At 43.6% G+C, this 27,525-nt stretch overlaps 1 protein-coding gene across 4 annotated transcripts in view; it reads right to left on the bottom strand.

Moving 5' to 3' along the window:
- Positions 1–27,525, bottom strand: part of robo1 (roundabout, axon guidance receptor, homolog 1 (Drosophila)) — a 278,020-nt gene that overhangs the window by 109,641 nt on the left and 140,854 nt on the right. Inside the window, exon 1 of one of the 4 annotated variants that reach the window (XM_035623255.2) lies at positions 15,153–16,106. The exons of the other annotated variants lie outside the window; for them this stretch is intronic. Coding sequence (XP_035479148.1) covers positions 15,153–15,213 — 61 coding nt within the window. The 5' untranslated portion in view covers positions 15,214–16,106. Of the gene's footprint in view, positions 1–15,152; positions 16,107–27,525 lie in introns of those variants that run through there. 4 annotated transcript variants of the gene reach the window in all.

Raw genomic sequence — 27,525 nt, 5'->3', positions numbered from 1 at the left:
ATACCTTTTTTTTTTGGTCTTTGACCAGCTCAAGGGACACAATACTTGGTATATTTGGAAGAGTAATGTACTCTATAGATTTATGAATATTGATGCTATTGAACTATGGGTCTCCCCTCCTTCACAGAACATACTGATGATATCTAAATCACGTTGACATGCAGAACATATTATCTGAACGCCGTGGAACATAGTACATAGTGAATGCTGATAAAGTGGTAAAGTAGAAGTTCAGAGCAAATAAACTACCAATCTGTGTGTGGAGTCACCCTTTAATTACAGTAACAACTCCTTTAGTAAAGCTTAGCACTGCTTCAGCTATGTGACTCTCAGGCATTGTTCAGATCAAAGAGCAAAAACAGAAGAAGAAAGAAGGCTGCAGTAAACAAGAGAAGGACACACCTTAAAGGTGAAAGAGAGAGAAAAATGAAGAGATAAAACATATGATAAGGATGCCCTGCACAGCTTAGTGATTTAAAAAAAAAAAAAGGAGCAGGAACAAGATTACACTGTTGAAGAAAGACAGCAGCCAGCAGCAGTGGCAACAGCAGTGGCAAGAGGGTGAATACCCCAGAGCTATCTCAGGTCATTATTATTGCTCCCTGACTAGTCAGCTGTAGCTACCAAACCTGCTTTACATGCAAATTAGCTTCCTGTTGTTAATTCCTGAAGGGTGGGGACTCGGTGGTTCTGCATGCATTGTGTGCCTATACACACACAATGGGGAGAGTGTGTAAGAGAGTGAGAAAGAGAAAGAGGGAGTGAATCATTCCCTCCTTGCCGTATCTCAGAGTTTGTAGGCCTTTGGAGCTCATTCAGCACCAATTAAAGAGAGTCGGGTCTAATTGGAGGCGCAGGCCTGCAATTAATTTACCCAGCAATCCGTGAACCTGCGCCACTGCCTCGTTTCTGTGCCCTCCACCCATCCTCTGTTACCCGAGAAATCTGGTGCTGCACACATTTAAGGTCGAGTCAGCATAATTAGCGACAGCTCTGTGGAAAGATTAATAACGTCCACGCCGATGTGTAGTGTGGTCAGTGAAATACAATTAATCTCTGAGCCCAATGAGGGACATGGTGATCATGGGTCATTCCTAGTTTATGACAGGCTAAAGCTGTGCATGGTCTTTTTGAAAATTACTTACATAGATTTTTAAATTGAAATGATTGACTCAGGGCATGAATCATCTACACTTGTTGTTCTCACATGGATCTTACACAAACACTGGACTGTCCCTTGAGACAAGATCTGGGCTCCTCCTTTGGGATGTAGTTTCATGCCGCATATACATTTTATGAAAATGTACTGGTCACAAATAGCAGTGGTTGTGTATGGCTACCTGCAATGATTGTGGAAAAGAAGACCACAATAGCGAATGAGCTAATAAGCGACAATGGTGCCGGTTACTTCTTCACACAACCATTTATTTTATTTAAAGCACTATACATCTACATTAAAATGGATTTCATGCCACAGTACATTACATTGAATAGTTTTGTTTCGATTAGCAGCTACTCTATACAGAGCAATTACACTAAAGCCAAATCAATTGATGTTCCATTATTTTGTGGTAACATGACAGATAAAAGTCTGAGTGAGAAATTCCCCGTAATAATGAAAATCCCATGCTTTTGTATCAATCCATAGATAATCTGTGGATATGAACAACATACTTGTAAAGATTAAAGCATTTCTGAGAGAAATACAGAAACAGATGGGAGAGAGAGAGAGAGAGAGAGAGAGAGGGAGGGAGGGAGAGAGAGGGAGAGAGCAGCACTTCTGGCCTTTAGCAAGAATTAATTAGTCTGCAATCTGAGGCTGAATAAAGTTTATAAAAAATACATATGGGTCTATTGGAGTTGTCTGAAGCACAACGAGGCTTATTAACTCCCATTTGTAACCTGCACCCATCACAGGCTCGTGAACCTAAAGAACGAATGCTGACGAGCCCAGGCAGCAAAGAGCTGGTCTTACACTCCCCACACTGCAAGCATACACAGGCCCATTACCACCACAGCAACTGCACCACCACCACCCAACCACCACCACCCTCCTTCACCAGACGAGGCAGACTAATATGTTTTATTAAAGAGGACTTTGAAGAGCTCCGCCGCTATCTGCTCTGCCCACTCCCTTCCTGATTTAGATGGTTCCTCTGTAATTTGAAATGGTCTGAAGTTTGGGGTTTTGCGGGGGGACCATTAACTATTTAGATGTGGCCCACTGTGTGGAGAGCTGTGCAGCAGGCGGAGCTGTGTTTGATCAGTGGCTGTTTACTGTACATCACATGTGAGCCTCATGATTAACATGCAGACTGAGAATTGACTGTACAGGAGGTAGCAGTGTAATGTTACAGGGGAGCTGGTAAGAGTATGCTGGTAGATGGATATTCAGCAGTTCATCTAAGGTGTAATAATGAGTGCTTTGCATATGATTCCTGTGCAAGTGTGTATCGGTTACATAATGCCATTATGCTTTCCTTGTCCCTGATTGAATTCATTGTGTGTTCATGCTTGTTTGTGTGTATGCTTTGCCAGGCGGATCCCATGTGACACCGAGTGACCCGACTTACTTCAGCCCCATTACCTCTTGCCAGGGGGAAAAGACACAGGCGGTGTAAAGGATTATTCTGTCATTGCACAATCACTCCCGGGCCCCCCCTCTACAGGTGCATGCTTTTAAAGGATGGCTCACGAGCTAAATTCATTCCAATCGCGAAAACAACACACTGAAGACCAAATCTGAGACAGAAACAAGACAGTAGCACAGTGGACTGAGCCCAGCTGTTCAGCATCTCGTTCTCGCTTGGCTTTGAGTCGTCTAACGCTCCCTTTATTTAAAAGCACTGCCTTCAACCCCCCCCCCCCCCCCTCTTTGCTTCCAGACAGAGAATGTGAGATGAGCTAATGCAATACACAGCCTCACCAAAGGGAAGCTGGGACTTCTACTGCAAGGATCTGATCGATTGGTGCCTGAGGCAAGATTCTCCTTCTCCCTTAACCCTCTCTTGCTGGAGCGCTGTGTGTTTCTTTTTTCTTGTTTAATCACCCAGTCTCACACACACATACGCACACATATACGCACACATATACACAAAGTTAAACTATGCTTGAGGGAGCCTTAGCTCGCTGAGGAGGTAATTAAAAAAACCTACAATTCTCTGTGACTTTTTCTCTCACTACTAAAACCAATCTCAGTAATGAACAACAAACCACGGGAGCCCGGCAGCAACAGCAAGCACACCGAATTGAAAAGCCTCAGACTCACCCATACAGCCACCACAAGGGCCCAGACCCAGACACTGACCCGTGTACACACAGTAGCTGTGTGCACCGCAAGATTCATGAAGACCCCTGGGGTATTTCCCCCCTCAAACCACTGATAGACGGGGCATGATCATGAGATTTGCGATGGTTCTCAAGAAGCCAAGGTCAATCTGCTTGCCTTTAGATCACTAGGCATACATTGTATATTAACATCATGACTACCAGCTTCATATTGATTCATCTGTATCTCAGGGCTAAACGTGATTTTCTCCCTGCAACATGAGTCCATGTGAATAGATTGCTAACCTCCACTCTACTTATCATAAGAAATGTGATCTACAGAGCGGCTGCTCAGACTGCACTGGACATTGGGGTACATTATTGACATTATCGCTATTACAGGAGCTGCACTGTTGTGTGTAATTATTAAATACCTCTCTACTTTAGTACAAGCAGAATTTCATTGAGAACATTTACCATCAGTATAAATAGCCAAGACTTGAAATTGCATGAGATTGTAAAGTCTACAAGTTTGTGGTGCTACAAAGCCTCTGTCTCAGAGGCAGCAATCGATCCGACTACTCTTGGCTGAATGCATAGAAGAAGACCCTGGAACTACAACCTCGACTCTGAGCGGCAGGAAAAAGCCAGACAGGGTCAGCGCCGTCAGAGCCAGGGTCATGCCTCAAACACAGCACGTTTGCCCTTTGCAATTAGAAGCTCATGTACCCCCACAGGCAACATCATGTGCATGGCAATTTTATTACTAATCACTAGTTCGTTCTGGATTTGTCCATATATGTAAAAGACTGACATACTGCAAATGCAGACAAAAAAACCCAGACAAAAACAGTCACTGAGCTGGATTATTAAGTGATTTCCCAGAGTTGAGCTTGTCTCTCCAGCTTTTTTTTTTTTCATGGCTTTTATCTTTGCAGAGTGTGAGGGACAGGGAAGGAGCCAAGCACCTGCCCTTTACCCCGGAGAGATCACAGGGGAGAAGGACAGTGGGACAGTTTAGATCTGTTGTCAGAGTGGTCCTCGGAGGCAGGATAATGTGTCCACTTCTTTGAATGACAAAAGAACTTCACAATGGTCTGTCATTAGTCCAATTCTTACAAATGGAACAAATGATCTCAGACTAAGATTGCATGTCATTATAACAGCAATACAGTGCTGAAATTTAATCTCCCCCATAAAGATTGTCAAGGTCGCGAGTCTCATAAAAGACAGATGCTGAAATTGAGAGGTGTTGCAGGAGGCCTGCGCCGTATCATCACATCCTATATCAGATGTCCAGCTGAGAAATGGCACTGATATGGAATATGGAGCTATGATAAGCAAGGCTAAGCACGGTAGGACACTCCCCTATCTACAGCACCATTAATCTGTGATTAGGGGTCTTAAGAGGGATTTATGGTTGAGATAAGAGCAGAGGGCGTGCCCCTCGGGGAAGCCAGGCGGAGACTGGAGCCACGCCTGCTCGGGACAGGGCCAGCCAATAAATGAAAAGGCACCCTTTTCTGTTGAAGTAGAGGCGATAACAGAGAGAGGGGGCAGAGATAAGAGGTAGAAACGAGGGGAGAGACGGAAACCGAGAGGAAGGGTAAAGTACTCTACTCCTGCTGATCAGATGACATTAACAGGAAAGTGAAACGGAATCTTTTACCTTTTCAACATCAGGATCCCACCCTGGAATGCGCCACATGAATGACTTTTCCAGTTGCATCAGATCAGACCTGTTTTAATGTTACACAAGGCTATCACTTACACTCCTAAGAGGCAGGATTAGAGCCCTGTGTGCGAGTGTGTATGCGGACCCAGAGGTGGGGTGACGGAGGGGGGTGATGGATATCTTTATGGCGTCTTTCTTTCCTCAACTCATTGTCTCCGTTTACCAAACAGAACGGGGTATGGTTACCTTGCATATACTACAGCAGCACTTGAGACCAGGTATCAGTTCCCCCCCCCAAAAAAATAGAACCACTGTCCAAATTTGTGCTTATTTAAAGAAAGCAAACCTGTGACACACTACCTACAAGTCCATACACAGCACTGCAAATATGCACTACACAATTTGATTGTTTATCTTTATTTGTTGTTGTAGAGACTGTGTCTACACACTCACGGATGATTACAATGCTGCTATTGATATTTGGCTGAAATATGACACAGAGCTCCTTTGTTATTATTAACGCTAAGTTATTCGGCAAGGTTAAGGAAGTCATGCGAAAACAGGAAAGATGCCATTGACTTTGTCACTTCCTCATAACCTAATAAAGATCTGTCAGCATCAGTATCACTGTTGATTGCCCTGTTGCTCATTTGTCAAGTACAATATCTGCAGATGATACCGTAAACAAGTGACTCTCCTCCCATTGCTCAGGGCCACGGTTTATCAAGACAAGCTCTGGGGCTGTGGCAAAATCACAATCGCTCATCAGGACGTGGCCCAACAGAGGTTTAAAGTCCCGGAGCACCAGCCCGTGCTCCTGGTTGTGTCAGCTGGGAAACACATCCCTGACTCTCCCCTGGCAATGAAGACCAGGCTGGGAGTGAGAGGGCGCAGCAGAGGGCTGCTCTGGGAGGCTGGGGCCCATCCTGCTCTGGGGCCCCCATCTGGAGCGAAGACAATAGGAGCAGTATTTCCACTTCTGCTCCAGGCTTTTCCCAAACACGTCTGAAACATTTGGAAGACGCAAGACGCAATTTTAAGTATGATAAAGGAGCGTTGATGCTCACGAAACACCTCGTAAGTCATCTGAAGAAAACAAAGACATCTCTGTTATATCCGTGTTCAAAAACTCTTGAACAGAAACTACTACTCTATGCTCTAGCAATTTAAATATCCAGAGTAACTTCACATGTAGTAACATAGCAATGTGGAATGACTGTGAAAAGACATGAAGACGGGAGACATGCTATAAAATAATGATTTTTCATCAGAAACCCACGGGACACAATTGTGGATGAGTTGTGGCTCCTCCTGATGCTGTGCTGCTCCAGTGAGTGTCATTAAGCACAAATAAAAGCTGTCAAATTCTGCAGAAGGCCACGAGGGCAGAATTCATTCCTCCAGAATAAATGCAGTACCTTTTTTTAATTTTTTTATTCACTGACACAAGGAGGAAATCGGTAGTGGAAAAACTGGAATGCTTGTTAGAGAACTGCCCATCAAATTGGCTCTGGAGACCGGGCCGATGGACTGAACAGAGCAGTATGGATGTAGCAAGAGAGACAGTCTGGTATGTGTGTACGCCAGTCTGTCTAGTATCTATCAACCCATCTATGCACAATGTTCATGTACGTGTGTGACCTTGATCAGCCTTGACGCTATGTATTCACAGCAATGACCAGGAAAAAACAAACATCAGACGCTTCTCACGAAAGAACTCAAACACCGGTGTCATGGATGCCATTCATTCAGCAGAGCAGAGAAGCCGGGAAAAGGACTGTAATTAATATGGAGCCCAGATGCCTTACTTCGGACCTCTGATAGGCAGCTTCTATATTGGAGGGGGCAAGGGGAGCACGGGTGGGCAATTACTTCTAGTTTTTGTTTTCCAGCATTGCCAGTTTTTAATGAGGTTTGACCAGTGCGATCTCAATGATACATCAAAGCAGCCTACAACAGCAGGATAGGAGAAGCAGGGGTAATTGAATATGCTGGTACATTTATTTCCCAACAGGGGACGGCGAGTCTCACTTCCTCCATTGGCTGCAATCCTCAGGAGATCAATAAATTGTATTTCAGCAAAGCAATTTGTTTAGTATTTTGAAATACAAATATATTGCTGGCATTGTGAGCACACACTACACTATGCAATGATTGCAGTGGCAGCAAAGCAGGGTTAGTTAATAAAGCTTAATTTTATTCAAAAGCTGCTGTCTGCTCAGTTGTCTGTCCACAGCAATAAAGTTCTGTTGTCTGCTTCCATCAAGGTCACTTTCTGGACTGGATGCAGTATTTCTCTTCCTGTGACTGGCCATGATCGGACTGTGATAGCTGACAGAGTTGAGGGGAGGCTGAGAGGGGAGGGGAGGGGAGGGGGCTGTGGAGCAGTGAGGAGGAAGGAGGACCAGCACACTCAGCTGGCACGGCCCAGCCACAGGGAGTATGACATTTGGGCTCAGTGCCAAGAAAAAGAAACAGCTCTGAAAAGAAGCCAAAGTGAACTGGGGCGGGCACGGCCAGAGAGCACCTAATGCTTTTTAAATGTTATTTACTCGATGGCAGTGGCTGATACAGGCCTACCGTCGGACCGGTGTTTAGTTACAGTCCCTGAGAGCAGAGCTGATGACCTTAACCGCTTATGTGGGCTATTCTAAATGTTCAGCCAAACACACTCTAAAGCCAGTCCCAGACAGCTGGGTGTTGAAAGGAAATTTCAGTTACAGCATTCAGCCGGGGGTACAGCAGTTATGTCGGTTCACAGAAACTTGGCACATTTCTTCCTGGTGCCCTTTAGGTTAAAAGGGTAAGCACGGAGCACATAGCACTGAAGTGTCAATGTGTGCAAGTTTGTGTATGTGCATGCATATATGCAAGAATGGTTCATACGCTGTAGCTGCGGACACAAGGTATTATTAAAGTGAAACGTGGCTCCCACAGGCATAGCGTAGGTCAAGACTCAGTGGAGCCAGTTTTTCATGTGGCAGGAACCCAGAGACACCAGCATGGGCCTGCTGAGTGGGGCATGGCCCGGGTCCAGCCAAATGGAACACAAATTGCCCCAAACCGTTCAAAACCTGGCCTGGAAAAACGAAAGTGGGATATAAGGCATGCCACGTGATGCACAGTAAATATTTGGTCAAAATTAATGAAGGGGCAAAGTCTGCCAAGAAGCCTTTTTCTAGACGTCCACAGAGGGGAAGGCTGTGCCCAGTCTGGCATTAAAATGAAATTTCCTTCTGCAGACAACTGCTCAGTGGCCCGTCTGCTTTCCAGCACCCACTTACCACGTCCTCTCTCCAAAACGCATAACAACTGTCCAGGTACACCGTGTATCTCACAAAATACTGTTTTCTTTTCAAGGTATAACCGAATATGACTTGACCATCTGTCACTTTTCTGCATTTGACAGCGAATGTATTTCGTTTGACATTTGAATTGAAATTTCTACGAAAGCCTTTTTTTTCTTCTAGAGTTGGAGACAGAGGGGGAGGGGAATCTGCTCTGTGCAAGACAGCTGTGATGACAGATGCATGAGAGGAACAGAGAGGAAATATCCCTCTCAACAACAGCCTTTCAAACACCTACACTGAGCAAATTTTTTTTCCCCTCTAATGCTGAATTTCATTTATTTGCCCAAACTATCCCTGAAGTGATCAACAGTGAGGCAGCAAATGAAGAGGCTTGCATGTCAGGCAGTAGTTCATATGGTTTGCAATCCATCAATTATGCTTCATGAGTATCTCCCAAGAAGGGTGCAGTCTGCACTGTAATACTGAAGAGTGAGAAAAATATGATATGACAGCAAATATATGCCAAGGATGTCTGAATTAAAATGGACACATTTCTACAACGCAAACTTAAAAATACAAAGAAAGGAGGCAACAGCTCAGCTCAATCAAAGCCACAGGGTAAAGGAAACACTTTTGAACCATTTTGGCTTTAGCAAAGAGGAAGTCAAATACTCTTGAAGATGTTGAAAGGATGCCCGTCATAATCATTTAAGCACCGAGCAGAGGTGGAGACAAAAAGTGAATAGTATGCTCTGATTAGAGGCCATAATGAGATGGGATAAACACCGGCTGTCAGGACTGAATGCCAGAAAGAATCACAAGTAGAGTCGAGTAGGACAGCATTTACCACAGACAACCTTCACGCACTTTGCAACAATGTCCTCTGAGCCAAAAATGTGATTTTACCCAAGCCTAGAGCATGTGTATGGAAATGAAGGTGAGACTGTAAAGCTCAAGTGCACGTTTTATAGTTTGAGCTGCAAAGCTTCCGATTAAGACTTGATGACAGACACGCAGTCAAATGCAAAAGCAATTTGGTGCTCAAAGCCTGAAGAACCTGTCTCTCACCTGGCGACAACAATTGTTAGTCAATTAGAGCTTTCATTGCATCAGCAAAGAAAAGAGATGTGGGAGGGAGAGTGGCTGGATAAGAGGGAGGTTTGAAGAGTTGAAGGAGACTGAATGGTGACAGGGAGAACCGATAAACAGCTCTGCAAGTCTCTGAAAATGGAAAAGTTGAGTTTAAAAGCTTTTTGAGAGGCTTTCAGTGTTTCAAAAGTATCGTTCCTGCTCAAAGGGTTCAATGTTGTTTGCACTTTTTTACAAACAGTACAGCACATGCTATCTGCAGCAAAGACATCGAAAATAAATAAAACCTTGTTCATTTCAACATCAGATTTTACGAAAATGTCACATTTTATCAGAGGGAGGGCACGTCTGATAATAGATCAGGATTAGAGTTAATCTCCCAACTCAGAGCTACTCTGTGGAGGAAATTCACCCAGTTATTTGAATCTTCCTCACCATGGTTACGGCTGAATGATGGGTGCGCCTCCAAAAGCGGTCCTATAATAGTGAATTTCAAGGTCATCTTCTCATTAATTATGTTTTCCAGTGCTTCCTCTTAAATAGAGCCCACCCCTCCTACTTTTATCACTGTCTTTTGTGTGAGCGAATTAGCCCCCAGCAGCCTGTGCATAAAGTTGCTGACACTGCTCCAGTCATTTTGACCACAACACTCCTAATACGTCGCTTGCATTGGATTTGAAATAGTTTTTTTTTATTTTTATAATAAACAGGAAATTATGTTTGATATGAAAGGAGAACCTTGTCACCAGAGGAAGTATTTACTACAACAGCATAGCTGAGAGGGGGAGGAACCAAAGACATTAATCAACTAATTAGCAGTCTCTCTTTTAACTGCTAATTTAATCTATTCCTCTCAGCCTCTTTTAATGGCATTTTCCCCTGTCAGTTATAACCAAAGAGAGGTTTAGCATTTCAAAAGTGTATCCAGGCCTTGCAGTGAGAGGGTAATAGAATGGTCACATAGGCTGGGAGGAGGCCTGAGCTCAGGGAGAGAGAAAGAAAAGAAGGATACTGGGGAAAGGCTGTCCTCATTGCCATCTCTCAGTCTCCCCAGTGGAGAAAATGAAAGGGAGGGAGGTCTGGGCCTTTTAATAATGCACAGCACAGAGCACCCCATGGTAGCACCACAGCAAATGCCAGGCCCAGGGCAAGCCTTCTGGGAGTTCCTGAGCACGCAGAATTTAAATACATGAGGGAGGTTGGTCGTACGACATTACAGCAAACCAAACCAAACCCTCAATGCCACACGGACTTTGTGCCAGGACCTTTTATTTACTCAGCACTTATACAAACCAACCTCACCTCTCCCCAGATGTCCACCTTTTAAAAGAAATAAAAAACCAACACCAGTATCCTCGCCCCACTGTTTTCCACCAGTAACACCCTCATCAGCACAATTTCTGCCATGATGGAACAGGAAGAATATGCAATGCGAGTGCAGAGAGCTGGATCAAGAGTATTCCCAGAGCTGATGTATCATGGTATGTTACTGCTCCATGCTCCCCTTCCGTCCTCCACCTTCGTCCCACACACTCCCCCACTCCCTTCCACACCCTGGGGTAGCCTTTGTGTTGCCGCCCCCCACCCCCCACCCCTCCTCATACAACCTCAGTCCCTCGTGAAGCATTCTCTTCCCCTCCTCCATGCCTTACAATCGCCCCGTTAAGGCAACACAATGTGGCCTCCCCATCCCCGTCCCCACAGGCTTTTTTCTGCATGTCGGCCTCCTTTATTCAAGAAAGGCTTTGCGCTGACCAGCCACAAAAAAAGGCACATCTTTAAAAATTGGGCCAAAACAAAAAAAAAAGTGGGGGATGGGTAAGAGGATGAAGAGATTCTTTAAGACCCCTTTCACCACCCCACACACAAATACACCCCTCCTCTCTGTTTTTCCTTCCCACTCACGTCTATATTAGTGGCGACCAGGGGGAACTAATCCACAGTGAAGCTAGATCGAGTAAACATGCAAATGCAATGTAGAATGAAACGTGGATTAGCATTATGTAATTTTCTCAAGTATTACTGTGTCTGCAATACAAGCTTTTTTGCCATTTTTCAGAACAGGAAGTAAAGCTGTGGGAATTATAAGCGTGACATTTGTGAAACCGAGACAGAAACCAGACTACACCTTTCATCCTATGAGGACGTGCCATTTATCACTTCTGCACCGAGTGGCAATAGGGATGGTTTGTCCTCCACGTCAACTGTCAGAACAAGACATATTTACTACACTGACTGACCCATGAGTCTAATATCCCGGGCCACGCCTGCTGCCTTGTAGTATCGGGCAACTCTTGCTATGGATAAGCTCCAGACTATTTTTAGTGTAGATGGCTTAGCTCTGTCTCGCTATACATTCTTAGATGTTAGATTGACAGACAACTTGATGGAAGTCATACTTATGCTCATCAGCAAGCAATGGGCGATACAGTCCTCAATTGTCACCGTCTAAACTGGTAAGAACTCAGTTCACATTCAGAGGACTTAGAAATACCGAGAGGTTCACACAAAGGACACTGGGACGTATATCCACAGTTCCATGAAATGATCTCGATCCTTGATGCAGACACGCTTATCAGTCAGACTGCAGCCGCGGCAAATTACAAACTATTGACGTCAGATGGATCTGTTAATTAATCCAATCAAGCAGTGCTTTTAGGTCATTAATTGAAGAGCAGTTGGGGGAAAGCAGCTCATTAAGTGTCTCCGCCTAATTCATCCGCCCTCAGACAAACTGCTTTGAAATGTTTATCTAGTCAGTCATTAATGACTTAGCCACGGTTCTCATGAACAGGAAGAGGACACGGGCTGCCCTCCCACATTCCTCCATGTGGTTTTGCTAAGCCAAAGTCAGCCTAATCCAGGATTTTAGGGTGTGAAACCCTGCTTGATTTGGATTAGGAGCAGATTAATGTGAATTAGTGGAAGTTATAGAGTTATGGCTTCATGGACACTTGTCATCTCGCGCAGACGACAGTGGGATTTCTCATCTCAGGTAGAGAGTTGACAGAGCGAACAACTGCGCCCTCTCATGCAGCATCTATCTTGAAGGTCAAACTCTCTCTCTCTCAAAAAATAAATCATGATTCTGGGGCTATTTGGAATAACAGACCGCTACGTCACAACACTGATTTTTTTAATGGCGAGCTGCAGGAGACGGTGAAGGGAAGAGGTTGGCTCTAATGAGTATGCTTTCAGGCCACGTGAAAGGTAATAGCAGGAGGACGGGAGACAGAGATGGCTCTCATCTGTGCTCCCTGGTCATTAATTGGCTGTGCAGCCTGCTGTGTCCTGTCATACCCTCATGATGTAGGAGGTGGAAGGGCTCTGCAATTTATCAGCACTTACGAGTCAATTTGTCAAGACCTCAACAGCTAGGTGCTGCTGGAGCCCGGGCCTATTACCAGGGCATCCCCCCACTGACCATGTTTTTTTTTAATCAACACTCACACTTGGCTATAATCATCCAAAGAGTTTACCACAACATGGATGTACACTTTTAAAATGGAGAATGATATTAAATTATAGTTTTATACATTTTTATAACAGTAATAGGCAAGCCTGAGTGTCACACTGAGCGTGAGAGGCGAAAAGCCACCTCTTACCCTCATCGGAATGGCACCTCTACAATCTGACCAGCGCTCGCTTGGAGGAGAGATAACCATTTGGTGTCTAGCAGCCGGACAGATCACCTGATAACAGGGTGCGACGTGATAGATGGAGGCATCAATTTACAGCCTTCAGACAGAGCGAGGCAGCAATAAGCAGGTCACCACAAGTTTGACAGGAGCAAAGGTCGTACAATCTCTTTCCTTCTATTTCACACATTGGAGTGGTATGGAAAAACTTCATCACAACCAGACCAGCAATGTGAAAACAATCTTGATTGATCCAAAGAGATTTGGAGATTACTTAGGAGATTAAATACCTCCACTGTTCTAGAATGCAAATATGAATTATTTTTCTGACAAGTGTCATATAAACCAATTTCCCTGCCACCGGTTTCTAATCCAGGACCAAGCTTTTGAGTATCTGAAGTCCCGTGCATCTCTATTAGCAGCCTCTATTCTCACACCTCTCCCCAGAAAACCTCCCCAGACATCCCCACAGTCAGGTGTAATTGGAAACCCAAGTGTTCGACAGTCTTTCTCACAGGACAGGACCATTACTGGCTCCGCTCAAGCTCGGGATCCGGCTAAGGGTGGAGCAGATGGAGCCGCCACCTAGTGCTCGACGCTCACCTCTGACCCTACTTCCTGTCTAGGTGCTACAGTGTTTCCTCAAACTACTGTGGTGTCACAGGCATTCCCCATCTCTTCTCTGCCCCGCCACAGAACACAAAGACCCGATTCAGGGAACAAATCAGGAAGCACAAGTGACATTTAAATATGCACGATGAAATCTTTGCACAAAGAACACAGGAGACCAAATTAAGACCTTGAATAGAAGACATGCGGTTTTTCAGTGGAAGTGGGGTGTTTTAAGATATCTTACTGAATGCACTGGGGAAAACACAGTCATTGTAGCTAAAGCATGATTAAGGTCTTCAACATTCACACGGAGAGACTTCACTTTTCGGGACATCTGGAAGCAGACAGAATTTGGAAAGGGAGGCCCTGATGGCTTCTCAGGTCCAAACTTGAAGACAATTACATTATTACTTAGGTAATTATATAGGTGTGTTTGAGCTACGTTAATCAGCAGTAGAGGCCCTAGACATTACTGCCGTTTCTGTGTTACGGTAGTTTAGTTTTGAGTTTTTCATAAATACATTAAATACTTCATAACTTTAACGTTTATTTGCAATTGTGAAAGTTTTTTTATTTGTGTAAATTGCTATATCCCATTCAGGACCCACTTTCCCTTATAATAATTAGGCAGGCAATCACTTCTTCATAACTGAGAAGTAACTGACCTGGAAACCACCAGCCACCATGGTCCAGGAGCTCTATGAACACACCCATGTGATGGTATGAGGAGGAATTATGTGAAAGATAATAAGGAACAATGCAGACGGCATCACATGACCAAGACAAGTGAAACCATATTGACGTTCCTCCATATAAGCTGCATAACACAAGTCTTACAGACCGAAAAAGCCTGGAAAATAAAAAAAGAACTTGCCTCACTTATTATGCTAAAGATTTCCTTAAAAAAAAAACATTTAATAAATGTTGCACTCAGCTATAATAGTCATCCATGGGCAGAATCGTGGCATGCATGGAAACATGGTCTCCACTGGGGTTTGTGCTGTCTGTGTGACCGATGATAGCTGCTCTCTCCACTGATCCCACATGGCTTCAGCACTTTGTGTGTGACTTTATGCGAGCTCAGCTCTTAAAAGTTAGACAAGCCCTTTGAGTTGACTTTCTTTGTCAAGAGAGACAATGTAGCTGTTGTGAATCAGAATTTTTAACTTTCTCATTTCAAAGCAAGACACTGAAAACACAATATCAGAACAAAGCCTGAAACACACTCGCTGTTTGTGAGTCCAATGTTCAAAATGTGTTTTCTTATGCTTGGGAAAGTTTGCGTCCACAGTTTCACTGCAGCGACCATTTGTCACTATGAAGGAATACATTTTAATCCTAGATATCAATGCTTCTATAAATGTTTATTTTTAAACTGTGTTGTTCTGCATGCAGTCTAATTTAATAACAGCTTTAGGTTTGCAAATACTGAAAGAAATTCTCATCATCACTTAAGGGAGGAATTGGAATTCTCCCTCCTCTTCTATTTGAGTTTTTCTTTTGTTTCAAAACTTAACTTGTAAAACCCAAATTTGGAAAAAAGGACTAAAATCAACCAGGTTATAATGTTCACTGACTCACCTGAGCACACATGGAGAATTCCTAACAGAAATACAAATCCAATAAAAGTTGGAGACATCATTCACCGTCTCTCTCACGGGAAATGTCCTAGTGTAATCCAAATTATTTAAAAAACAACCGAGGCATCCGCTCCTTCATGTCCAACTGGAAAAAAAAAATCAAACCTCACACTCCGGAGTTGGAATATTTAACACCCAGATTTTGGTTTGTTGGTCACAATAAAAATGGAAAATACCACAACAGTCCAGGAGCAGTTTCTCACGAGTTGGCTTTGGCGTAAAAAGAAGCAAAATGAAGAAAAGAAAAACCAACTCGAACCAGGTCCGAGCGGCCCGGGATCAGAACACGTGTGTTCCTGTGGACCAGCGGGACGCAGAAGACGCAGAGCTCTATCCCGTCGTGGAATTCATCCCGCTACCGCCGAGCGCGCAATGACCAGCCAGGCGACCTCATGCAAACCACGAAGCTCCTTCGCGAGAAGGGATCGACAACACATCCACCGCGAACTTCAAGTTGACTGCACACTGGGCAGAGGGACGCGAGCGGCCGCTGGAGTCCACGCTGAGAGGCTGCGTCCCCGCGCTCCCATCACTCCACTGCACTTTTCAATCTGTCACTTGAGATCGGAAACTTTGCGAGCTCGTCCCGTCCTCCCTCATGCGCCAGATCTGCGCGCAGGATCACTGCAACTTTTCCATCACTCTCTCTCTCCCCCAGTTCGTGCTCCGACGGATCCCCGTGCGCGTCGCTGGATCCCCGAAACCTCAGGCGAGACGGGAGGAATGGGGTTTCATATTCACAGGGTTGCATTCACGGAGAGCGGAATACCTCGACAATTGGTATGCGCCTTCCTACCCCCTCCATAGACCCGACGATGTTTCCCAGAGAAGAAATTTAACCTCTTCGCGCCTGGATCCCACCGAGCGGCGCAGTTACGCGGCGCAGTTGCGCGTAAGGCGCGCACGGGAAGGTCACACTGCGTTTCCTTCACCTGTGCTCAGTCGTATCAGAACCTCATCCAACTATTCGGACACGTTGCTGTTGTGCGCGCTGCGGTTCCAGACTCAAAAGCAAATGTGCCGCCACATTCCATCGATGTCCCTTGAGGGATTTGACAGTATGTTTTTTGGAAATCGTCAGTTATTATATTGGCGTAATGCTCCTACTTCGGGGTTTTTTGTTTTGTCTCCTCTGGTTTCACAGTCCACTGATATTTCAACATTAGAACGTAGTTTTAGCTATAAAAGGCTTTTTCTCATGTTCACATTCCAGAAGGCCGAGAGACCAAACCTCAGTTTAGGACAAAAATATTTATATTAGAAACTGTAAAATAAGTTGTGGGTGTGCAATCCTTAATACAATAGTATGCATAATTGTGTAAAGCCTGAAGAATCCATTGGCTGCATATAAAGGCCAATACTGCTTATTAAAGACTGAGGTTAATTCATGGCGTTTTCAAAAAGCTCCCAGCCCATTAACAATGAAAGCATAAATCCAAGGAATAAAAGTTAAAGCCTATTAGAGCACTATTAATGGACACACATAGGCCAAAGTGTAATGTGTAGTCGTATACTGTACTTTGTACCGACCGTTTATCTGGTGATCCATGTTCCTAATTTAACATTTCACATTCACAGTGTAGCATAAACTTATAGGACTCGCCATTCTAATGTTTTTCCCATCTTTTTTGTTTAAGGTCAGAAGCCATGTCTCTGTACTTGTGTTGCCTATATTTCTATATCTTTACACATCTGAGGCTTTACCACACTTTAGACGCAGAACTGGCACAGGGCTAAATCATTGTCAACCATGTTAGTTATCCTGCATTCAAGTTTCTGAAATGTGTGGAAGACATGAAAAGGAGAGACGGAAAGAAAGAAAGAACAGCAGCCTTTCTCCTTTGCTCAGCTCAGCTCAAAACTTCTCTGTTGGACTCACTGAACATTTGTTACCAAACAGCGCCCTCCAGTGAAGGTTGCCTGAACTGGTCTAACAACAGCTGCTGTATCCTGCCAGTACTGAGACTGTGTCTTCTCCACATTAGTCATCAAGCCCAAGGGGTTCTTAAACTGTTTAATGTGCAAAAGACTGTACAAAACACCCACGACTGATGGAGATCTTTTCTCACGAATGAATTATTATGGGCTGGGAAACAACGTGCAGAATCATATTAACTTTTCTGATCACAAACTTAGATTAAATTGCAGGAATTAGCTGTACTAGACCATAGCACAGTTTGTGCTGAATGAAGATGCAGTAATGGCACGAATCTATCTCTTGTGTTCCAACTGCTGCTCTCAGAGAATGACAAGCAAGTGCACAAACTAACTCAATCTATATTTTAAAACTTGAGCACATGTCTTATTATGAACAAAGATGTTCCAATTCAATGTGCATCATCAGTGAAATAAAAATAAATAGGCATCATAATCCTTTTTTTTCTGGCTGCAATGTAATTTATTCATATTGTAAAATTGAAATACAAGCACTTTAAATGTAACCATTAAAATGAAGGCCCACATTTTTCCTCATATTTAAGCAAATATGAAGATCAACAATCATTGGAATACTGAAACAAAATGCTTTCCATCACACTCATTGTAAATGAGTTTTAAAAAATGGAATTACATCTACATTAACTCTTCGCTATAGCTTCACCCCCCCATGCACCAGAACCCTGCTGGAGTCTGCATGCTACTGAATGCGACCCAACAGACATATTAAGACAAAAGCTTGTCTTTCAACTGCAAATATTTTCATTTCTCATTCATCCATGTGTGCATTTTATTATAGATTCACACACTCCATTCCCACTTTAGTCTCCGTGCGCCCCGTTTCCCCTGGAAGCTTTTACAGCCCTGGGTCTGTAGAGTGGCTGTTCAGCTGAATGCCACCAATCGAATAGTAAAAATCCCTCTAGCCAGCAGCAGGGAACTGTAACATAAAGGCAATTATGAGCAAAGACCTCACTTAGACCCACCAGGATAGGAGGGTGTCTGAAGGGGCTGATTAACACAAGAGGATGTGAGTATTTTTAAATATTTGATGTGGCACTGAAAAGAAAATGCTTAGTAAAATAACAGACAAATCAGATATCTTGTAACTCACACTGCTCTAATTTCTTGTTCTCTCACAGCAACAACAGGAATAGGAAATGTACTGTAATGCGTGAAATAATGAAAAAGGTTGATAATAGTAAATTGCTACATAACTGTTCTGTTTTCTTTAAATCGAGAGCGCCCCATCATAGTCAGTGTGCTTAAAAACTACTGCTGGACTTGCCCACGGCTCTACCTCTGTCACCACAACTTCATAGTTTGATGTTGCATCAAACTGTTTGGTATTCCAGATTGGTTTCACCCTTCAGCTTTGGCTGTCAAAAAGAAAAAGAAAAAAGAGGGAGAAAAGGAAGAAAAAAAAAAATCCCCAGAGTGCCACAAGTTATGGCATCTAAGCCCCATGAACAGGGAGGCTCTCTGTCCTCTCTCTTCTCCCTCCCTTGAAACCTTGATCAGCCCAGCAGAGGCAAGAAAAATGACATACTGTCGCGGCTGTAATGGCAGCGGAGAGAGCAAAGAGCTTTTAACACTACAACCAAAACTGTTTTCGCACTAAACAACTTCCACGAATATACAAGTCACAAAAGTATCAAAATCCCTGACTGCAGAGTGCTTCGGGGCTTTCATTCCCCAACAACCACTAAAGAGAACCAAAACAACTTTGAATATTGTCGAAGATTCGATGAGTAATTATTTTTTTTGTATGACACTTATGCAATAGAGCACTTTATGTACTTACTGTGAAAGGCCTGGCTACATTTGTGTGGTTTGTTGTGGGAGTGCCTCGGAGTCTGGTGGTTTCGGTGAAGTCCGGAATTATTAGGCAGCCGTTTGCACAAGTGAGACTTCTGTAACCCAGGGATTCGATGGGCTCCGTCTGGACCCTTATGGTCTTTAGGAACTCCCAGCATGACCAGCATGGCAAACAACACCACCAGCAAACACATAATCTGCATGGTGATGTGCGCGGACAACACTGATATAAAAAAAGAAATACACCTCTCTTGCTAGTTGAGTGGCTGCGGTCTGGTCTATCTCTGCAAAAGAGCGTCAGGCAAATTCCACAAATCCCTGTTGCCCTATAGTTACATCACAGGTTGTCTTTGAAAAGGGGCAAATGATAAAAATCCAAAGCAAAGTTCCTCTAGAACAATCGCAAAAACAGCAACAAACCGCAAACATTGCTGCACTTCCCAACATGAGCCCTTTATGCTGCTACCCTCGAGATCTGCCAAATACATAAACCCCTGTAGTCTTGGCTAGTCTCCTAAATCCAGTGACAATGCCCCCCCCCCCCCCCCCCCCCCCCCAGGACGATAGGATCTTAATGAGGGCAACTCTATAATGTGCATGGTGAAGTTCACCCCCTTCTCCATCTTGCCATCCCATCGCTCAATGGAGAGACTGTCTCTCATCTTCCCGGCCTCTCTACCTTTGATAATTCTCCTTTTAATAATCAAAAGGAGTCTGTGGACGTCCTGTCTTTTCTTATGGTGTTTCTGATGCATGCGGCAGGACGGGGGATCCTGTAGGCTACACGCTGAGTCTCTATTCAGATGTGTTGGACTCCCACACAAAACCAAGGCCCCCTCACCATAGAGGCTATGGGGAGACAAACAGGCGGGGTATACGCAGAGGAGCCCACATTCCCTTTTCCCTGACTAAGACTATTTAATGGCTTTCATTCCCATCTCACCAGTGCACCAAACAAGATGGCATAAAACAAAAACATTCACTCCTCAATAAGATACTCCCTGTTGAGAGGCAAACATAGCACTCCCAATAGACAGAAGAGTGAGAATACTCTTCCATCCTCTGAAAAAGTGCAGTATTTTCATGGATTTCCACAGGCCGAGTTTCAACTCCTCAATATGTTAGGGAGTAAACAGAAACTTGTCAGTGTTGCAACTGGAGCCATCTTAGACAGACCATGTCAGTCAATGGTTATGTCTGAGCTCCCTTCACAGAATTTTTTGTTGAACGGTTACTTCCCATGCCACATATTTACTTCAGCCCTTAATCATTTGAACCTTGTCCTTGAGGAGATATTGTTTTATTTATTAATTGTGCGGCATTTCTTCTTATAAAACAGCAATTCAATTGTGTGGTCTTTGTGAGCTGACAATGGGCAGGAATCATTTCACAGCTCGGCACACTTCTCACCAACCTCGATGAAGGACTGGAGGCCTGTGTGTAAACCATATGGAATAGCATTCATTCACCTGAGCCAACATTTATCCAGTCGCTCACAACATATGGAAATCTCTTATTTTTAAAACTTCCTGTCGGAGGTAACTGTTGCATGATTGATGCGTGTGGTCTGCAGGAAACATGCATGTTGAAGGAGGGCCACAGGAGGAGGAGCGCTCACCCCTCTCTCCCTCGGTCATGGCGCTGTTGAGAATGAGATGATGTTCAGGTGGGATGACAGATTGTTAACATGGGAAATGAAAAGACTGAAAGGAAGGGGTGAGGGACAAGACGTGATGTGAGGGAGGAGAGGAGAGGTGGCCAGACATCCTGGGGAAGCTAGATCATATTGGTGTTACTATGTCACTGCTGAAAGAGGCAACTAATCATTCCTGATTGGTCGCTGAGGGAGTGATGAAGCTCCAGAAGCACAAACCATGTCACAATTAACTACACAGGCCCCTGCCTTCACGAGGAATCTGCTATGTTTCTCTTGAAGTGAAGTTCTAACAGCAGACCGGCCTAACTTTTGATGTGTCTATTTGGAAAATTAAGATGGGTTGGAATTAGGACGTGATGAAAAGTTGAATCAATGTTAACTTTAGTTCAGTGCCTTTTCAACAGAATTTTAACATTGGTGTTAAACATTACCTAGGGCCAAAAGACCCCTAGAGTTTGATTCATGCCGGCTGGTTTAACTAAAATCAAACATATTTTGACTATATCAACAGAGAGTCGGGTGTCTTGTCATATTTCTGGAACATCTACACCAGTAAGTTTGGTAATTGTCAGCTCAGTTCCCCTTACCTGTCCACTGTGGACAGCACCCATACCCTTCAGCTCCACATATGAGCCAAAGAATATATGACTCTGGGCAACAACCCAGGATAAATCTCATTGACCCACTAAGATTAACCTCAAAAACAAGCCAGAAAGTCTTTTAAAAAGCAGACACGACTAAAAATGTCTCTTGTCACTATATTGAGAGTATGTGAGAGAATAAAGAAAGAGACAAAGCAAGTAAGATACAAAGAGGAGAGTAACAAAACATAAACAGAAGAGCGGGAACATTCTTCTCCCTATAGTCTCTCTGTTCAGCATTAAGACGTGATAAAAAAAGAGACAGGGTTTCAATGAAAGAAAATGACAGCGAACTGAACAAATCTGTTCCTGTTCAGGCGATGCCCCCATGCATGACGCTGCTGCGAGAAAATGTGAGGCGGGGGGGCAGACACGGAGGAGAAAGAAAGAGGGGGAGCTTCAGAGGACGCCGTGACGAGGTTCGAAGCACAAAGCAGGACGAGGCGATAAACAGGCTGTTGCTTTTCCGCTTCCCTGCGCACACTGAATCCCTTTCTCCCTGTGTCTTTTAATGGGCCTCATATTAGCATCTGTTTAGCGTCAGCCTCGACATGGCCTGTGGAGGCCGATTAAAATAACCCAGCTATCACATAACGTCCTGGCAGCAACATCAAAATACAGGCAGGTGTCGGAATATTTGCGGCAGTGGACGTTAACTAAGTTTGCGTGAACGTTGTACACTTATGTTGTCAGAAAAAAAGTTTATGATACCGTAACACGACACGACTGCATTCTTTGAAAAGTAAGTACTTATGATATAAAGAAAAAATCATACATGATTAACAAGGCTCTTATGAGAGCGTCATGCCAAGAGACATCAAGGCAAGGCTTTATTAGCAGTTTGAATCAGGATGACTGTCACACTTCTCTATGTGAGTAGCTGAACTAACAGCATCATGGCACATGTTCCCCCACGTTACAGCTCTCTGCCCATCAACATGTTATATGTTACTACATTGAGAGTTGATGATTCCTTCACACCTTGTTTCTGTTTAAAGTCTCCACGTGTCCCACATTTGTGTAATGTTAACAGCGAGTATGCAACATGGTCACTATGCAGCTCTTCATCACAACAGTATCCAATTTGTCAACAGCCATGCATGACTACATTTGCATAGTATGAAGACAGGATCTAAGCACAATTACATAATATTAGAGTGTCTCTGACCGTCCTTGAATCCCTCTCCATTTTATTGAATGCAGCTTGTTCAGGGACCTGTTCCTCACTCATCCCCTCACAGAAATGTCAAAATCAAGCAGGATTTTGTTTCATGCTTAAGTGGCTTAATTGGTTTAGAGACAGGCGAGCTTTAATGGCTGACTGTGAAGTTCACGGCAAGTGAGCCAAGAGATTCCTTTGCTCTTATCACCGCTGGATCTCAGCCAATCACAAGGCAATGAGATTTGGGACGAGATCCTGACCAAGAGCGCAGCTCCAGAATCTTTTCATTACATCTCTTCATTACATCTCACATCGGACTTCGCGACTGCGTCATGGGTTTGTGCTGCAGCTGTTAAGGTTTAGCTTTTGAAAAAGTTCCTTTTGTTCAGGCAGGAAATTTTCCAAGTGCAAAATGTGACAGCACCGACAGTGACAGCTGAAACAACTCGGCTCGTGTTCAATTGAGGAGAACCAGCTTCACATTCACGACGATGTCACTAATGTTAAGTGATGATTTACTCCAAATTGCAGTCAATCTCATGTTAGATGAAAAGGCAGAAATATCACCAAAGTCCTTTGGATTCATCCTCTGGGGAACAAGGTTATCTGTACAAAATTGCATGACAATCCATCCAACGGCTGTTGAGATATTTCAGTCTAAACCGAAGTGAACAAACGGACAGTGATATCCCTAAAGCCAAACTGCTACTATGGATAAAAGTTGATGCCAAGATCAAACTACTTCCTGCAGTTTTTTGGGGCTAGATAAACATTCATAATTCAAATCATTTGGGTTTCACATTATTAAAAAGAAATAAATCAAAGAAGTAAAAACACAAATTGTTCCTTCAATATTCTAGACAAAACCTCGACTGCAAACCCAAAGTGCCACAGAGCTGAGGATTTCAGGGACAATAATATTCATTTTTTAAGTTATAACATCCAGAAACTTTCCACAGCTGTAGTTAGAATATCATTCGGCAGTAGTTGCGGTTTCAATCAGGGCCTTAGAGCCAAGATCAGTGACTGATCTCCCTCTGTAGACCCTGAGCAGAGAAAAAAGCAAAGACACTGCTCATGCTAAAAGCATTCCCCATCTCTCAAATAAAAAGCCTATTCTTCCTCTCTCCCTTTCCCTGGTGCGATCAGCTGCCAAAACAAACTGGCGCTGTGATGAATGTAATAAATATGATCGATGGGATATCTGGCGCTGCTGACCTCACACCACGCGCCGGAGTCTAGGGAGCAGGTGCTGCTCAGATTTACAGCCCCCCACCTCCAATCTCAGGATATTCTCTTCTCTTTCACACAGACGCTGAGCCCTGCTGAGACACAGTCACACTGCCGAGTCTCCAGAGCCCCCTACAGCTCACACCGCGTCTCAGAGAAACAGGCCCCCGTATTGGCTCTGGCTGAACGTCAACATGACCATGCATGAGTCACAGCGCTACTAATAAAACCAGAAATTGTTTTTATACAGATCATCAAGCCGCCAGTCATGGCTGACAGTTATTAGAGTAATTCCTGCTGGGAGGAGTACACGCGGGCTGTCAGTGAGGTGGAGAAGCTCATCTTACGCGTTTGCTCATGAACATGTTTAATTGATCTGAAGACAAAGGCACCTCTGGAAGAAAACATACAAACAGTCGTGGAGACGCTGTGTGAGTTATTTAAGAAAGCTGTATTTTATGAAGGGCGTTCTGTGTACGTAATTCAGTTGCAACTGCAGTGAATTATTTGTATGTATAACTCAGTTTAAGTGTAAATGTAAAGAATAAATAAAAATATCAGGAATCTATCAACATTTATGTGAAATGCAATTTGAGACGGATTCATCTCTCGGAGTGGTAGAGTGCAGCCTAGTTACACTGATTTTTTTGCTAAAGCTGACTAATGAAGTTGAGGTGTGGATTTTATGAGCCATGCCTTATGTAAACTGTCCAGCATTGCCTAACACCTGTGCAGCCAACAGCCAACATTATACATTATTTGTCTAAGCCAGTGTTATTCAAGGTCATGGCAAAAGCTCTGCGCTAATACAAAGTTGACCACGCTGGTTTGCCGTCTTGCAGTGTCAAGGTATTGAGGATGGATGTATTATGGAAAACGGATTCATCGGGTGCATACACCAAAAATGTTGTCGTGTGCAAAACATTTTTGGGCACAGAGAGCATGTGCACTAGTCCTTCTCTGGCAATTCTGGCTGGGAACTAGTGATTTCCAGGCTTCCAACATACACGAGAGGCCTACATTTATTGACTGAAACAGCTCTTCTAGTGATTGCTTGATTAGAATTTGATTAATTTGGTTATTAAGTCATTTAGCTGTTTGTAAGGCTAAGAAACATCTCCACTGTAAAGATGGGAAAAAACTATTTTGGAGTCGTGTGAGTCGTGTGTTGCGATTCTAAGCGTGTCCAATATGCCAGAATTGCCTCGAAGTACCACACTGTGGGGCGTATAACAATAATATCAGTACCTGCAGGCTTGGTTCTGACACTGGACATTTTGTTACTCTTGAGCACTTTATGAGTAGTAGGACAACAAAGTGCTATGATATATGAGCAAATCATACCACATGACTGCAAAGATTTATTACTATATTTGTCACCAGCAAGATACTGCACTGTGCGTGACTCTTGTGTGCTACGTGACAAGTTTACTTCTCTTCTCTTTTCCTGCTCCGATTCAAACAGAAATTGCACTGCAATAATGTGACATTTTGTAATTCACAGTAAGTCTTATCGAGGCTAGATGGACCACTAACTCCTGTTATGTTAAAGGAGCCAAGGGATTCCCTTGTCTCCCCTTTGAGATGGTGAAGAATGTGCCCCATTTGCACCAAAAATTGAAGTGTGTTTGACGGGGCAGGAGCAGCTGATGATTAACACTTAACAAAAACCAATCTAATCTTCTTCACAATTATCATGAGGACACTAGACACGTGAATCTGAATATTCAAATTTAATTCTCATAGTCGTTGTGCTTTCGACCCCTGCTCACTGAAGCTAACTCCCATCTCAAATCTGCAATGCCTCTTGACCACATTACTCCACTTGCTTTCTTGACAAGAATGGGTAATAGACCCATTTCCTGGGACAGCGCTAAGATGAGCCGTGCGGATCAGTGAGATGAAAAGAGATTGCATTAGGGGGGGAAACCTCTACTGGCCTAAGCAGCACAGAGGCTGCAAGTAGGACATTAGTGCATGGTTATAATATTATAATTATATCTCAAGCGAATTGCTCCTCCAGGCGTGGCCAGGGATCTTTCTCTATTGTTACACTGGTAGGAAATTAGTGCTGCCGCTGTACTGGGGATAAAATGTGAGAGTGCAGCTAGCTGCACATGTAGCACTCCCTTTGTTTCCTGTATCATGAGTACTTGGGCCCTAATATGGATTAACATCAAGTGAGTGGCACATAGACGCATGGAGACGTGACACACTGATGCTGTGGTGACACTTGGGTAATATACATGGGGGTGACACTGTCAAGGAAATTGGTTTTCAGGGTGGGGAATCAAGGCCGGCACAACAGCCTGAGAGCGGAGGATGACTAGAGAATAGAGCCCTCAATCTCTCTCATGGCAAAGCTGCTAGTTGGATGTATGTAGACACACACCACTCCAACTTCAACTGAATAAGGAGAAAACAGTAAAGTTCTTGTTCCCATCACGATATAGAGATTAGAGAAAAATGAAAATGAAGAGAAATTATTCTCAATATTTGTGACAAATGTGTGTTTCAAAATCAACATATGATTTGTGTATGATAATTTGTGAGTTGTTTCTGATGTTCACAAATGCATTTCCCAATCCGCAAAAAAATACCAACCAGTTTGAACAAATGTCACAAATGAACTTGAATAAGCACCAGTATTTTACATGTACAGATATGATAACGTCAAGTTAAAAGACGTTATTGTAACTCAACGTGTGGCGGCAGTGTCTGACACATGTGAATTACTTAAATCTGTGTGTGGAGCTCTGAGGCTCTTCAGCGATCCACAAATGCATGTTTCAGTGCATTCGGTGGGAATGCGAGTGGAAATGTATTTTTCCCAAAAGATAAAATAGCTCCACGTGTCTGCAAAGAAATACAGAGTAAAGGCGCAAATGCCTCAGTGATGTTTTTTTTACCAGATTTCTGTTTGCGGTAACACATCACTTACATAAGATTGATTGCATTTGGGATATTGCGATGTTCAAGCTGGACAAAATATGTTTCCTGAAAGCAAATGAAACATTCAGAAATTTTAAAAAAAATGTATGTGGAACTGCCAGATTCAATCACAGCTTCGACCTGTTCCCATCACCCATTACTACTTAATGAAACATACTTGCTGAAGTATATATAAGGCTTAAGGCTAATGTATACTTCAGTGAAAATGTGTCATGTGACAAAGTGCCAGCTGACAGAACTGTGTCACACAACACGTTGAATGCATAGTTCCGTAATGGCATGTGTTCTTAGTATAGCAGCTGGAGGTCAAGCTCAACAGAGTCTTGTTTATATTCTTTGAGAGAAATGACAGCATGCTATTTGGATATAACATGGATATTTTGGAACCCCCCCCCCCCCCCCCCCCCCCCCCCCCCCCCCCCCCAAAAAAAAGTAACCTTTCGTCAAGATTCCCATCTTAAACAGAACTAGGGAGAAATGCAGACATGACCAACAATATATACCACAGTGGTCTAATCCATCAGCTATAAATGTATCACCACTGCACTTACAGCAGCCTGGTGGATGCTTTAGGTATTCACCATCCACAGTCAGCAAGGTGCAAGGTGCAACTGTGAACAGGTCATCATAATTGTAAAATGACTGCCTTTATTTTTATATTTTCACCATAGACATGCAGCGTTAGAGCCTGCATTATTCTGTGTGTTGGTGGCTAACCTCCATGACACCTATTAAATCTTTTGTTCAATTTGTTCAGCGATATTAACTCCCAGACTCCACACATCTCAGCAACACTTGTTTGCTTTCACGTACTCGCCTGTTCATCCGTCAGTGCAGTGAATGGTTTGTTGTAGACATTCAGGGACGACCACTTTGAGAGGAGATAAAATGCAGTATTACAGCAGTCTGGAACCCTTTA

Source organism: Scophthalmus maximus, chromosome 11 (genome assembly GCF_022379125.1).
Source record: "Scophthalmus maximus strain ysfricsl-2021 chromosome 11, ASM2237912v1, whole genome shotgun sequence".
Lineage (NCBI taxonomy): Eukaryota > Metazoa > Chordata > Actinopteri > Pleuronectiformes > Scophthalmidae > Scophthalmus > Scophthalmus maximus.
Note: the sequence above shows the minus strand (reverse complement) of the source record. Positions and strands in the feature narration are given on the sequence as shown.